Here is a 13983-nt window from a genome sequence, read left to right on the forward strand (position 1 = left end):
GAAGCGACCGGGAGCAGAAAAGAGAAAGAGAGGAAAGAGATCGAACCACGTCGAGAGGATAGGTGAGAGTCTGTCCGAGCGCCCCAGCCACGGCACCAAAGGCGAGGCGGAGGGTGGTGGGAATCGGTGGTGGCGGGTCACCGTTGGCGGCGATTCTCAGCTTTTTGGAGTAGTACCTAAGCGAGAGAGGTGCAGATCGAGGATTGAGTGCACGGGTGGCAGGGAAGGGTGCATGTGTCTCTGACACGTACCATTTGAGAGTATCGTAGGTAAAGAAGTTGATGCCGGCGTAGGGAAGTATGCCGAACATGGTCGGTTGCAACCCTCTGCAAGGACGGAGGAACCCCGAGCCTTGTGAGTAGAGCAGACGAATGGCAAGAGACAAGAGAGGGGGGGACGGTACCTGTACAAAGCCTTCAGCCCTCCTTCGTGTCGCCACATGTTCTGTATGGCGTGCACGAGGCCTGTGTAGTGCCTCTTCTCCACCTTCATGCCACGGTCAGTCAATCATAAAACAAATGCTCCGGCGTGGCGAGTGGGAAGTGCGCGGTACCTGCACGGCAAGCCTCGCCCTCGTGACGTCGAGTGGGTAGGTGAATGCCACAGCCGTCGCACCAGCGCCAGCACCGGCCAGGAAGTTGGCCAATCCCGAAATGCCGGCGTCTTTGGGGGTGAGGGCGGCCTTGAAGATGTCGAATGCCGCAAACTGAGTGGCCGCGTAGGGAAAGATCCGCACGAGGGACGATACGTTGCCCTTGTAGAGGCCCCTAAATCCCTCCCTCTCCACGATGCGACGCAGCGTGGGGACCACCCCCTTGAATGGGTAATGGATCGTGGCAACCTGGAACAGGATCTTTACTCGCTCAAGAGGCGCGGTAGTCGTCTTAGCCTGCGATGGGGAAGGAGATGTGAGGTACGGCACTTCCAGGAAGAATGCATGCACAAAGTAAAGACCTACAAACCACGCATCCTGCAATGCCGCCGCATAGTAGTGTTCGCCATAGCTGACTCCACGACTCTATCTTCCTTTCCTCTCGAATGGATGCGAGGCGAACGCCTCTCCGTTCCATCTTTGTCTGTCGTCGACCTTCCGGCATTCTATTACCCGCGATAGACCTCCAAACACAACTACCAATCAGACTCGACTTTTGGTGTCGACATGGTTTTTTGTATTCGATTTCTGGTTGGTCTTCCTAGTGCCCAATAGGAAGCGACCTGTGTTTTCGCGGCAAGAACAAAACTGCAAGAGCCAACGTCAAGATTCACAACACGTTCTCACAACAACCACAAGCAAGATGTCTCACGTCGGACGCGGTAAGGGCGGCAAGGGTCTCGGCAAGGGTGGCAAGGGCCTCGGCGGCGCCAAGCGTCACAGGAAGGTGCTCCGCGACAACATCCAGGGTATCACCAAGCCCGCCATCCGTAGGCTCGCTCGCCGCGGTGGTGTCAAGCGTATCTCGGGCATGATCTACGAAGAGACCCGCGGTGTGCTCAAGGTCTTCCTCGAGAACGTCATTCGCGACGCCGTGACCTACACCGAGCACGCCCGCAGGAAGACCGTCACTGCCATGGACGTCGTCTATGCGCTCAAGAGGCAGGGCCGCACCCTCTACGGCTTCGGCGGCTAAGCATCTTCGCCGATCGTACCACCATCTCGACGAGATCAACGATTTCCGACTCAATTTTGTAAGTAGAGCACTCTCAATCGACAGTACAGGACGACCCCAAAGGCACTAGCAGCCATCATATACAATTAATAAAATAAAATTGTACATTCTATATCCTCGATGTCGATGAGTTCGCAAGAAGACCGTTACGCTTCCACAAAGGGCCGAGAGGCGAAGGAATTTGGGCAAGCTCGCCTTCGCGACGAAGAAAGGAAAGGCGCTTGTGCTCTCCGTTGCTATTTATTTTCCACATCAATTTCTTTTCACAGCGCAAACCGCTCGGTCTATGGAGAGGACGACGTCGAACAGCAGCAACGGCTCGAAGGATGGCCCAATGGGACACGATGAGTTGCTGCCCACATCCCTAGCGCGCAAGCAGGGCAGCCATCCTCTTATAACACACATCAGCAATCCGAAGATCGTCAAGGTGGCTTCGGCAAGCAGCAAAGCGTTAATGATGACCCCACCGATGAGTAGGGAAAGCAGCAGTAGTGGCTTCGGGCGCACACCCACCAACTGGAAGATCGGCAGCTCGGCTCGGCTTGTACGCCACACGAGCTGCAGAGACGGTGACAGTAGCGATGAGGAAGGCCTTAGCGAGGATGAGGATGAAGATGACGATGCTCCCCTCCTCTTCGTTTCACCTCCTTCCGATTCGCTTCGATGCGCGCTACACGACGGCCTCCTCGTCGATCCCGTAATCGCGCCCTGCGGCCATTCCTTCTGTCGGGCCTGCGTAGTGGGACCCAGCAAGCTGGGCTCTCCCGCGGCTTGTCCCGTGGACGGCACCTCGCTCGATGCCGACCGCGTCTTCCCCAATCTGGCCGTCGCGGGCCAGCTACGCGAGCTCCCCATTCGATGCAGGTACGGCGTCAAGCGACTACTCGCACCATCCGAATCATCATCATCAAATGGCGGCGACGTAGAGGCTCATGCTCAGCACGAGCTCGTGCCCGACCCCGACGGCTGCCCCGAGGTGGTGCCCCTCGGCGCGCGGCGGCTGCACGAGGCCGCCTGCCCCTACGCCCCCGCCCAGTGCCCGTACTGCGACGCGTCGAGCCTCCGCCGCATGACCGTCGCGCAGCACACGCGCACCTGCGCACACATCCCGTGCCCACACCGCGGCGTGGGCTGCGCGTTCGAGGGCGCCGAGGCCGAGCTCGAGGCCCACCTCCGGGCGTGCGTGTACGAGGGCCTCCGGGGCTTCTTGGCCAAGTACGAGGAGGACCGGGCCAACCTCGTCCGTCGCCTCCGCGAGCAGCGCCTCGAGAACATGGCCCTGACCGACACCGTCGCCCAGCTCACCACCCGCCTACAGGAGCTCGTCACCACGCTCGACGCCAAGACCGGTACTTGGTTGGTCGTGCCGTGTCGTTGGTCGTGTTGTGTCGTGTCGTGTCGTGCCATGCGTGTCGTTTCGTGTCGTGTTATGTTGTGTGTCGTGTATGCTGACTGGTTCGTGTTTTATCAAAAGCGCACTACGATTCGGTGATCCAGCGGCTCACGGACGGCCAGCGCACGAACATCCGCCCAATGGGTCCGACCGTGCTGCGGCCGCCCTCGCAGAGCACCGTCATGCCCCCGGCCGTACTCGGCCGATCGGCACCTCCGCCCGAAGGTGTGTGGCCCTCACTCTTGCCCTCGGCGTTCTTTGCATATTTGATGCGTCGCCGCCAATGGCTGGGTCGCGTGGGCGCTGGGCTGACTCTGGTCCGGCGCTACAGAGACGGACGTGGACTCGCACAGCTTCAAGCTGAAGGGCGAGTTCAATGGCCACGACGGCCCCGTCTGGGCGTTGGCGGTCAACAAGAAGCGACAGATGCTCGTCAGCGGATCCTCCGACGAGACCATTCGCGTTTGTCCCCTCCCCCCCGTCCCCTCGCTCGTCTTCTCTCTTCTCTGACACACGCACACACCATCGCACACGCACCACCGCACACGCCTCGCAACAGATTTGGGACCTCGCGACGTTCAAGACGCGGAACACACTGGTGGGCCACGGCGGAATCGTGCACGCGGTGGTGGTGGTCGGGCGCAAGCTCATCAGCGGCTCGTCGGACAAGACCATCCGCGTACGACCACCTCTTCACATTTCTCGATCGAAGCAGGCACGCGAGAAAGAAATACCTGACCTTGTGTGTGTGTGTGTCGTGTGTGTGTGTGTGTGTGTGTCACTCCAGGTGTGGAATCTGAAGACGATGAAGCTCGAGCGCACGATCACGGGCCACGGCAACACCATCTGCAAGCTGGTGGTGGAGGGCAACCTCCTCTTCTCCGGCAGCTACACCGAGATCAAGGCACGCCCACTCTCGGATTGTTTCCATAGCGCCGCGGGGCGTGCCGCCGCCAGCATCGGTCGTCGTCACCGTCGTCGCTAACCGCGCGTCATGCGCGCATTGCGTCGTCTGCAGGTGTGGAACGTGAAGACGTTCGCCTGCATCGCCACGCTCAAGGGACACAACCACTGGGTGCGCGCGCTCTGCGTATCCAACGGCATCCTCTACAGCGGCTGCCACAACCTCATCAAGGCACCCCTCCCCGCCCACACTCATATAGTCTTTAATCTTTATCTAAATGTTAAATAGGCGTGTGTTCTATTTATCTAATGTTGTGTACGTAATGCGCCGAAAATGGCCGGCCATAGGTGTGGGACGTGAGCGCGTTCAGGTGCATCAAGAACCTCACCGGCCACTACGGGAGCATCTACTCCATCGCCGTCGCCGACCGCTACATCCTGGCGGGCACCTACGAGAACGCGATCATGGTGTTCGATCTGGACACCTTCGAGTGCGTGCGGGCGCTGGCCGGCCACATGGGCGCCGTCTACGCGGTGTGCATCCACCAGCGACGCCTCTTCACGGGCTCCTACGACAACCACATCAAGGTGTGGAACCTCGACAACTTCCGGTGCGTGCAGACCCTCAAGCGACACACGAGCAGCGTGGAGGCCCTCGTGGTCGACGACGACGGCCTCTACAGCGCCTCCTCCGACAACTCCATCAAGATGTTCAGCTAGCGATCATCATCATTCATCATCATCATCATTGTCTTGTATATTCAAAAGCTTGTAAAGTCAAACACATCAGCTGCATAGATTCCATCTCGCACTTCATTGCGGTCGTGTATCTTCTTCTTCTTCGTCGTGCTGTACCCGGCCTGGGGACGAGGGTGAGCCAGTGCGAGGCGCGGAACCACAGATGCCAGTGGGGGTCATAGCTGGCCTTGCCCAGGAACCGCGCCACCGTCCACCTCTCCGGCGGGAGGAGGTCGCCCGTGACGATCTTCGTGTGGGCGCTCAGCGCCACGATGGCGCCAAAGCTCTTCTCGGTGCTCTCCCACCGGTACACCGTGAACTGCTCCTTCGCGTTCGAGCTGCGGCTCTGGCCGTGCCGCGGCGCCGCGCGGTACTCGAGCACATAGCCACGCCGGACCGGAGGGTCATCTTGTTGTTGGCCCAGCGAACTCCGCTCGGTCCACGTGTGGATCGCACCGTCGGGGCTCTTGCGCGCTGCCTCGCGTATCTGGTCGAGCCAGCGAGTGGCGTAGCACACGGGCCGCACCTGCGCCCGGCGGGCGATGGCGACAACCAGCTCGGGCGGCAGACGCGAGAGAGGGCTGCCATCGTCTCGGGCGCCTACAAAGAGGAGACGCACTTGGCACCACACCGCGAGTAGCATCTCGCGCTCTCGGGCCTCCGCCTCATCAGCCCCCTTACCTTGCTTCTTCATAGTCGCACTTAAAATTTCGGCAGGCCGCTGGCTTTGGTTGTTGTTCCCTGAAGTCAGCGCGGAGGATTCAACATGGGCTCGCGACGCTGGTACAAGGAAGGAGATGATTGCATTGGCTGGAGCAAGTTCAAAAGTGTACACCACTCGCCCTCCGCCACCCCCACCCACACGAGGGGAAGAGAGACGGGCTGAGAGGAGGAAGAAGCAAGGAGCGGCAGAAGAAGAGCGAAAGAGAAGAGAAGAACGAAGAGGGGATTCTGCTCACGAAGGCGGTTCTCTCTTGATTTCGGGGAGGGCGGAGATGAGCTCCCGCTCCTTGGACGTGAGCTGGCGCGCGATGGCCGTGTTCCTGTCCATCTCCTTCTCCAACAGCGACCTCTGCTTCTCCGCCTCCTCCGACTCGTCGCCCTGTACAACCCACGCACATCTTTAGGAAACGACATGTCGTGTGTGTCGTGTCGTGTGTGGTGTGTCGTGTGTGTCGTGTGTCGACGGGGAGTGGAGGGGTGGGTACCCCCGAGGGGTCGAAGAAGCCGGTGACAAGCTGTTGGAGGGAGCAGTTGATCTGGTAGAGCCGGAGGAGTTGGTAGTGGAGGCGCACGATGTTCATGCAAAACTGGACGATCTGGAGGCGCGCGCGCGACGCGTCGGGACCGCCGGTCTGGTCGGGGTCCTTGCTGGGCAGCTTGGCCCGCTTGGCGTCGACCTCGGCCTTTTGGTCCAGATAGATCCGCTGCTGCTGGTTGAGGGCCTCCACCAGCTGCGCGCGCTTCTCCGCGAACGTGCGCGAAAAGTTTTCGTTGGCCTCCACCAGCGACCGGTACTTGGAGCACACGATCGAGAACAGCACCGACCGCGCCTGCTCCATGGGCGCCTGTGTGCGCACACACGCACCACCGCACACGCACACGCACCACCGCACACACCACATAAGAATGTCGGAATGTCAGCCACGCTTGGAATGTTGACAATTGGGACTGGAATGGAGGGGGAGTGACGGACCTGGAAGAGGGGCAGGTCGAGGGCGTCGGCCGAGAGGACGGGCGACTGGAGGAGCCGCTTCTCGGCGAGGGTGGGCACGTCGTCCAGGTGCGCCCGGTAGTACTCCCGGTAGTCGTGCGTGAACAGGTTCAGCAATTGCCCTGCAACCACCACCACCAACACCACCACCAACACCACCACCACCACCACCACGTGACCAACGGGTCAAACACAGTCAACGCGTACTCACCAATAATTAGGAGAGGGGGAGCTCATCGTACCGGCGACGGGGAAGATTTCGAAGAGGTCGGCCTCGGAGGCGAACCTCCGCTGCTCCGAGAGCTTGCGCCACCTTCGCGACACCGACCGGATGTCCAACGGCAGCCCCTGTGCCCACCGAAAACACCATTCGTCGTTAGGCCGGTCGTGTTGTTGGTCGGGTCGTTGGTCGTGTCGTGTCGTGCGCTGTAAAGTGCAGTAGGTGGTGGTGGTGGAGGGGGGGCGTACAGCTTCGGCGCTGCCGCCCAGGGCGGTGATTTCGTCGGATCCGTGGAGGTTGGAACTCTCGGCCGACTCGTCGCTGCTGTCGACAGCGTCGCTTCCCCGTTGTTCGGCCTTGCCGCTCTTGTCCTTCTTCCCGTTGGCCTCGCCCTTGCCGCTCTTCTCCTTCTCCCGCGGCGACACCTCCGCCTTCTCCAGGTAATCTGATCCACGCGGTGCATGCGTCACCCTCGCTGTCAGCGGACGCCGTGTGCGTGTGCGTGTGCGTGTGCGGTGGTGCGTGTACCATTCATGTCGATCTCGGCGGGCGGGAATTGAGATCCGCCGGGTCGTGGCGGCCGCTGGGCCAGCTTGTCGGCGCCTCCGCCGGCTCCGATGCCGCCTCCAAAGACGTTGAACACGTCCTGGAACTCGGTGAGATCGATTTCGTCCTCCTCCGAGTCCTCGTGGACCTCGAGCGGACTCTGTGCGCCGGACTCCTCCTCGGCCTCCTCCTCCGGCGAAAGCTTGAGCTGCACCCACAACACATTAATTCACATATTCACATTCCAATCATTCATCATCATCACTACCGCCGACTGCGGGGGGGGGGCGCAGGGCGTACCATCCACTCGAAGAACTCGCGGGAGATGAGGGAGGCCTTCTCCTTCTGATCGGCGGACTTGAGGACCAGCTTGAGGGTGTCCCTCACCCGCGCGTTGCCCTTGTGCACCTGGTTCACGAACTGTGTCGAGTGGCACACATTAGAAATTGATCAACACGCCAAGTGAGTCGTGTGTCGTGTCGTGTGTCGTGCGGTGAGAGGGGGGGGGTACCTCGGAGCGCAGGGCTCGGTAGGGGAGGGGGCGGAAGTTGGTGGTGAAGATCTGGGAGAGGGAGAGCTCGGAGCGGTGCACGATGCACTCGAGCACGCGGAGGGCGTCCTTCCACAGCGACGAGTTCGCCGTCACGAATCGCGCCAGGCACGACAGCCACTTGGCCAACTGCACGCGTGCACGCGTTCCCAAAAGTAGGCAGCTTGAGTTTTGTTGCGCAAGCGGCGTGTGTCGTGTGTGTCGTGTGTGTCGTGTGTGTGTCGTGCGTGTGTGTCGTGTGTGTCGTGTGTGTCGTGCGTCGTGCGTGTGTTCGTGTGTGCGGTAATGCACCTTGGGCTGGGGCAGGATCACGAGGTCGACCTCGGCCGTGAGGTAGCGGAGGAGCACCAGCACCGCCTTGTGATAGCCCGCCGCCGCCACCGCGCTCCCTCCTGCGTTCGAACGGAAAACATGGCGTGAACATACTACCAACCGCACACACCACCGCACACGCACGCACGCACACGCACAACGCGCACACGATCGCTCGGTCGATGACGCACCCTTCCAATTTTCTTCGAGCTTGTCGAGTACGTCGAAGAGGAAGTTGAAGGCGGTGGCGGCGTGGGTGGGGAAGAAGGCCTCGACGAAGGCCTTGGCCAGCTCGTCGAAGAAGGACTCCATGTTGGGGTACTGCTTCTTGCGGTAGTGCGAGAAGATTTTGCCCAGCTTGCTCTGCGACGTCGCCAGGCACGCCTCGGCCAGCGCGCCCGCCATCCCGTAGCACTCGTGCGCCGCGTTCTCCTCGCCCACGTGCAGCCCCATGTACACCACCAGGCCCAGCTGCGCACCACCCGCATCACATCGTCAGCGCGACAGCCATGAATAATAACGAATAATAATGAGTAATAAATAGTATTATAACAGCAAACATAAAAAAGTAATTTATGTGCGTGTGTGTGGGGAAAGAGGGAGGGGGGGGGTGCGCACGATGTTGGATTGAAGCCGGAGGGGCTCTGGCTCGAACAGCTTCTCGCTTTGCATGGGGATGAACTTGCTCAGCAGCTGCGAGAAGCAGAGAGAGAGAGAGAGAACCCAGTGATATTAGATAAACGCGATGAGGTGGTGGTGGAGGAGGTGGTGGTGGTGGTGGTGGTGAGGACGACGACGAGGTGGCGGCGTACCTCGACGGAGGAGGCGAGGGTTTCGACGGAGAGGATGCCGCGGAGGACGAGCTTCTGGACGCCCTCGAAGGGCGGCTCCCAGCCCTTGGGGCTGTAGGTAAGGAACACGTTCTGGGCGGCGATGTCCGAGAAGCCCTTGAAGCGGGTGACGATCTTGGTCAGCAGCTTGATGGCCAGGTGGAACTCCTGCTCAAAGTCCGAGTGCAGCAGCGCGATGGCCGCCCAGAAGATCTGCGGGTACAGCCACAGCTTGGCCGTGTCCAGCGAATCCACGATCGCCTGACATCACACACACACACAACACACACACAACACACACACAACACACACACAACACACACATACACACCACAAACACACGATTAGCACGCGCGCCGCACACACCACCGCACGCGCACCAGCGCACAAGTGGGGGCGAGGAGGAGTGGTGCGTACCTGGAGGGTGAGGAGGATTTCGAGGGACACCGACAGATTCTCGGACGTGCGGTCTCCGATGCGGACTAGCATGGACTCGAGCATGTCGATCGGCGTGATCTTGACCTCCTTGGCGTAGGGCAACAGCGCTCTGTAACGGAATGTTAGCCCCATGTCGTGTGTTGTGTTGGTCGCTGTTGGGTCGGTCGTTGGGTGTGCATACCGGTACATCTGGTAGGAGCGGTTGACGAGGTGGAAGGAGGGGCAGGAGATGGCCCAGGTGAGGGCCTCCGTGGCCCACTCCTCGGCGAGGGCGACCTTGGAGCGGGCGAACACCTTGACCACCTGCTCGGCCAGCCGGATGAGCTCCTTGGACGACGCCAGCTCGACCCGCCGCAGCGAAATGTCTTCGTTGATCCACAGCTGCTTCGCCTCCCGCATCTTCAGGTACTCCTCCAAGTCCGTCGCCTCCAGGTACTCCTCCAGCTCCTCCGGCCTCTCCTCTGTAAGCACGACACACACGACACACACGACACACACGACACACACGACACACACGACACACAACACACGACACACATAAGCACCAATGCGGGACACGAGTGGAAGAGGAGGGATGTGTGCGTGCCTCGAGACTCGATGTCTTGGACGACGACGGAGTGGATGAGGTTGAGGAGAAGCAGGCGGCAGTGCTCGTAGACCACGCTTTGCGGGTTGTCGAAGCCCATGAACACCTGGTGCATGATGACCGACAGGTGGGGCAGGAACTCGTGCGACACCTCGAACGCGAGCTCGGCCAGGAAGATGAGCGCCAGGTGGCCGCGCGCGGGGGTCGAATAGGCCACGATGTCGGGCATGACCGACGAGAAGGCCGACGGGAGGCCGTTGGAACGAACTGACGACGGCGGGGAGTCGGGCGACTTCTTGCTGTTGGCCTTGGTCGCCGGCTTGAGCGACGACAGCCGCGCCACGAGCGTGTTGACCGTCACCGCGGGCTTCTCCCGCCCGAACCAAATGATCACCTTCTTCGCCAGCGTGAGGAATCCCGGGTTTCGCTGCACGCCACGTCATCACATCGTGGTGAGTTTTGACTGTATGCGTGACTGTGTGTGTGTGGCAAGACGGGGCGTCGGGCCGCGGCAAACCTTCTTGGCGCCCAGGTCGAGGAGGGCGTTGATGACGTTGGAGATGTTCTCCTCCTGGTCGGCGAGGGTGATCCACAGCTGCTGCACGTAGAGCGGATGATCGTCGGCGTACTGCAGCGTGATCAACAGCAGATTCTGTGTTTTGTGATTTGTTGCGGTGGTTAGAGATAGAGACTGCCGACATATATAGGCCATCGTCAGCCCGCGCTTTTGATTGACGATTGGGCGCACCTCGAAGATGAGCTCGAGGTTGGGTTGGTAGTTGGGTTCGTGCAGGTTGCGGTTGAGGCACTGGAGCCAGGGAATGAGGAGGCCCAGCAGCTGCCTCTGGCCCCGCGCCTCGCACATCTCGAGCCGCCGCACCATCTCGACGGTGAAGTCGCACACCATGTCCGGGTTCTGGTCGGCCAGCAGCTGCGACAGCTCGTACTGGCTCCGGCGGTAGGTCACGTCGAGGAGCGAGTTGATGGGCAACGGCGAATACCGGACATTCTCGGGCACCACCAGCTGCAGCAGCTGGATGGCATTCCGCCGCAACGCGATCGCCTGGTTGCCCGCCTGTTCGGTGATGATGATGGTGACGATGGTGATGACTCGTGAGCCGATGTCGCGAAGAACAAAGAGGGGGGGGGTGCATGAAGGTACCTTGAACACGATCAACAGGAAGAGGACGGGGAGAGGGTGCGAGACGTCCTGCGACTTGAACAGCTCCACCAGCGCCAGGAAGTAGCCGCGCGACACCGCCGCGTTCGTCGAGTAGCACTGCGACGTCGGGGCGCAGCGGGGCAGGCGTCAGCTGTGGGCCGTTTCAAGGGGTGTGCGCGTGCGGTGGTTGGTGCGCGTGTGCGTCGACGTACCTGATTGATCGCTGTCTCGAGGAGCTGCGGGTACTGCTGAGAGTTCTGCAGGAACGCCTCGAGCGCCGTTCGCCCGAGGCTGTGTCGCACGACGCACGACACACACGACACACAAAGTCAGCCGCGGCTGCTGACAGGTTTGGAGCGTCGGTGGACGTACCCGTGCAGCGCCTTGCGCTCCTTCTGCTCGAGCAGGGAGTTGATCCAGGCGAACACCGACCCGTTGGGATGGACGGCCTCCTCGTCGAACACGCGACCCAGCAGGAGCGACGCGGCAGCCGCGCAGGCGTGGCGCTGGAGCACCCACGTCTGGTCGCGCACGCACTTTTCGTAGTCCTTCTTCTTCTCGACGCCGCGCGTCTGGCCCAGCGTGCTGGTCAGCTGCCGCTTGGTCTGCTCGTCCTGCAGCATGGCCTCGCCGCGGCACCAGTTCAGGAGGAAGTGGAACAGCTGCTTCCGCTGCGCGCGCTCGAACAGCTCCGCGTCGCCGCTCAGGCTCAGATCCCGCGCCACGTTGCCCACGATCATGCAGATGTGGCACCGCAGCATCTGCCAACGACATTCCATGCATTCAGCGGTCCATTATTGAGAATTCGACGTGTGCGACACGGCATCGTTGCGTTGCGTTGCGTTGCATCGTGTTGTGTCGTGGTGAGCACCAACCTGGAGATTGTCGAGTATGGACTCGGTGGCCGGCTGGGACAGATACTTGGTCGTCTCCTGGATGTAGCCCAGGTAGATCTGCCGCAGGTTCTCGTTCCCGACCAGCGTTCCCCGTCGCCACGTCTCCGAAATGATGTTGTAGATATCTGGCGCACATGAAACGCGTTTTGTAAATTATTTTAGCTGTGTGCTCCTCTCGCCGGGGGGGGAGGGGAGAGCGGGCGTACAGCTGATGTGGTTGCGCAGTTGGTCGACGCCCTTGCGCCGACGGCGCGTGTATTCCTGTTCGTAGGGACGGAGGGTCTCAAAGAGGACGTCGTAGGCCGATCCATTGCATAGCGCCAACGCCTGCCAGGCCGAACGCAACCCAAGCAAGTACCGGTGAGCGAATCAGAACGACACGGAACGACACGCTCCACACAACGCACGCACGCACGCACGCGAGCGAGAGGGAGTCTTCACCATGACCACGGCCGTGCAGTGGAGATCGGATTTGAGGAAGGGCAGAATGAAGTTGAAGAGATCGGCCACGGTCGCCGGCCAGCAGTCGGCCCTGGGCCGGCCCGGACCCACCGACTTGCACGCGTATTCGGACACCGTGGAGCAGGCGAACACCATGTAGTTGCGCCACGCGTACGAATGCTCCAGCTCCTGTTGAGCGCGAGTGCGCGAGTGTCGGATGAGGCAGACACGAGTGTCGAGTTAGTGCAACACGCGCAGTGAAAAAGTGTCGTGTGGTGTGCTGGTGCGTGCGTACCTCGGCGGACACGGGTGAAGACTTGTCTTCGGGCTTGACGTGCTTCATGCGCGAGCAGACGATGTGCCAGGCCGTGTTCACGGCGTCGGGGCACAGGTTGAGCGTCTGCGGCATGAGCGCGCCCAGGCAATACGTCCAGAAAATTTGATCCTATTGTAGTTTTATTTACAGAATATTAATTATTATCACTCCGTTAGTCTCCTTCACATTATAAATATATCAACAATATCGACAATGTAGACTATAATGGAACAAATAAAGAGTGGGCGATGATTGGTGTACGAACCTCGTTGCTTTGCGAGGACCACAAGCGCTCGAGTGATTTGACGTTGCCAGCGCCGGGACTGGCCTGCATGCGGAACACGAAATCCTGGTTGAGCCGGCTCACCACGTCGGGTCCCGTCTCGTCGATGATGTCCATCACCCGCGTCGGCGGCAGCTCCTCCTGCGCATGCGCAAATCACCAGTCAGCCTTAAGAACATAACACGCACACGACACACACGACACACACACGACACACACGACACACACGTGTTACCTCGCCATCGTCGTCATCCTGTGAGGCGACCTCGGACAGCGCGCCGGCGATGGAGCGGACGGACTGGAGGATCTCGACGGCGAGGGCGCGGATGTTGGGGTAGGGCAGGCAAAGGAAGGCCAGCGCCACGGCCTCGACTCGGTGCGGGTGGAAGTGCCGCAGCATCTCCACCTGCGTCTCCGGCACCGGATCGAACCCCTGCTGCGAGTGACGTGGTGCGACCGCTCATTGGATGTCAGCTCCGAGTTTGTTGGCCAATCAATGAATGACAGGTGGGCTGTGGGGGTGGGCGGACCTGAGCGGGCGAGGTGCTGAAGGGCTGGGCGAGGCTGGCCCCGGTGACGGGATCGTCGGGCAGGAAGCGGACGTCGAACACCTCGGCGTCCTCCGGGTGCAGCAGACTCTCCATGAGGCCGCGCGGCCACTGGTGCAGCAGATTCGAGAGCTGTGCGATGTACACCCACAAATAGTCAGCTGACCGCACACGCACGCACGACCGCACACGCAACACGCCGCACACGCGCATGCGCGCACCTTGTGGAGGGCGTGGTAGAGGAGCTTGTCGTTGGTGTCGGGAATGCTGAGGACCATCTCGGCGGCTCCGTACACCACGGCCGGACGCAGGAGCGGACACGCCTTCATGATCCGCGTCAGCGCAGCCAGCGCCTGCTCTCGCACATCTGTATACACGCAGAGTGTGTGTTGTGTTGTGTGTGCGTGTGCGTGTGCGTGTGTATGAGAGAGAGAGAGAGA

The 13983-nt window shown here is 60.8% G+C and overlaps 3 protein-coding genes and 2 pseudogenes across 3 annotated transcripts in view; 2 read left to right on the forward strand and 3 right to left on the reverse strand.

The window, feature by feature from the left end:
• The window catches only part of ACA1_392270 (carrier superfamily protein), a gene marked incomplete at both ends in the record, with an annotated part of 1339 nt that extends 269 nt beyond the window's left edge, over positions 1-1070 (reverse strand). Inside the window, 5 exons of the mRNA XM_004336770.1 lie at positions 47-176; positions 252-326; positions 404-486; positions 554-889; positions 963-1070. Of these exons, the coding sequence (XP_004336818.1) occupies positions 47-176; positions 252-326; positions 404-486; positions 554-889; positions 963-1070 (732 nt within the window). The remainder of the gene's footprint in view (positions 1-46; positions 177-251; positions 327-403; positions 487-553; positions 890-962) is intronic.
• Positions 1071-1295: 225 nt separating this feature from the next.
• On the forward strand, positions 1296-1628 carry ACA1_392380 (histone H4, putative; the record flags this gene model as incomplete). Its single annotated transcript, XM_004336771.1, has 1 exon — positions 1296-1628. The coding sequence occupies one exon, from the start codon at positions 1296-1298 to the stop codon at positions 1626-1628; it is 333 nt and encodes a 110-aa protein (XP_004336819.1).
• A 653-nt stretch (positions 1629-2281) lies between these two features.
• ACA1_392390 (Rfwd1prov protein) lies at positions 2282-4683 on the forward strand (the record flags this gene model as incomplete). The annotated part of the gene is given in 9 exon segments (XM_004336772.1): positions 2282-2364; positions 2532-3016; positions 3142-3285; positions 3392-3522; positions 3620-3739; positions 3848-3983; positions 3994-4037; positions 4079-4222; positions 4312-4683. 9 exon segments carry the CDS (start codon positions 2282-2284, stop codon positions 4681-4683), a joined length of 1659 nt encoding a protein of 552 aa, XP_004336820.1.
• A 41-nt stretch (positions 4684-4724) lies between these two features.
• Positions 4725-5395, reverse strand: ACA1_392400 (annotated as a pseudogene).
• A 261-nt stretch (positions 5396-5656) lies between these two features.
• The window catches only part of ACA1_392410, an 11741-nt pseudogene continuing 3414 nt past the window's right edge, over positions 5657-13983 (reverse strand).

The sequence above is a fragment of the Acanthamoeba castellanii genome (genome assembly GCF_000313135.1).
Source record: "Acanthamoeba castellanii str. Neff unplaced genomic scaffold scf7180000084740, whole genome shotgun sequence".
NCBI lineage: Eukaryota > Discosea > Longamoebia > Acanthamoebidae > Acanthamoeba > Acanthamoeba castellanii.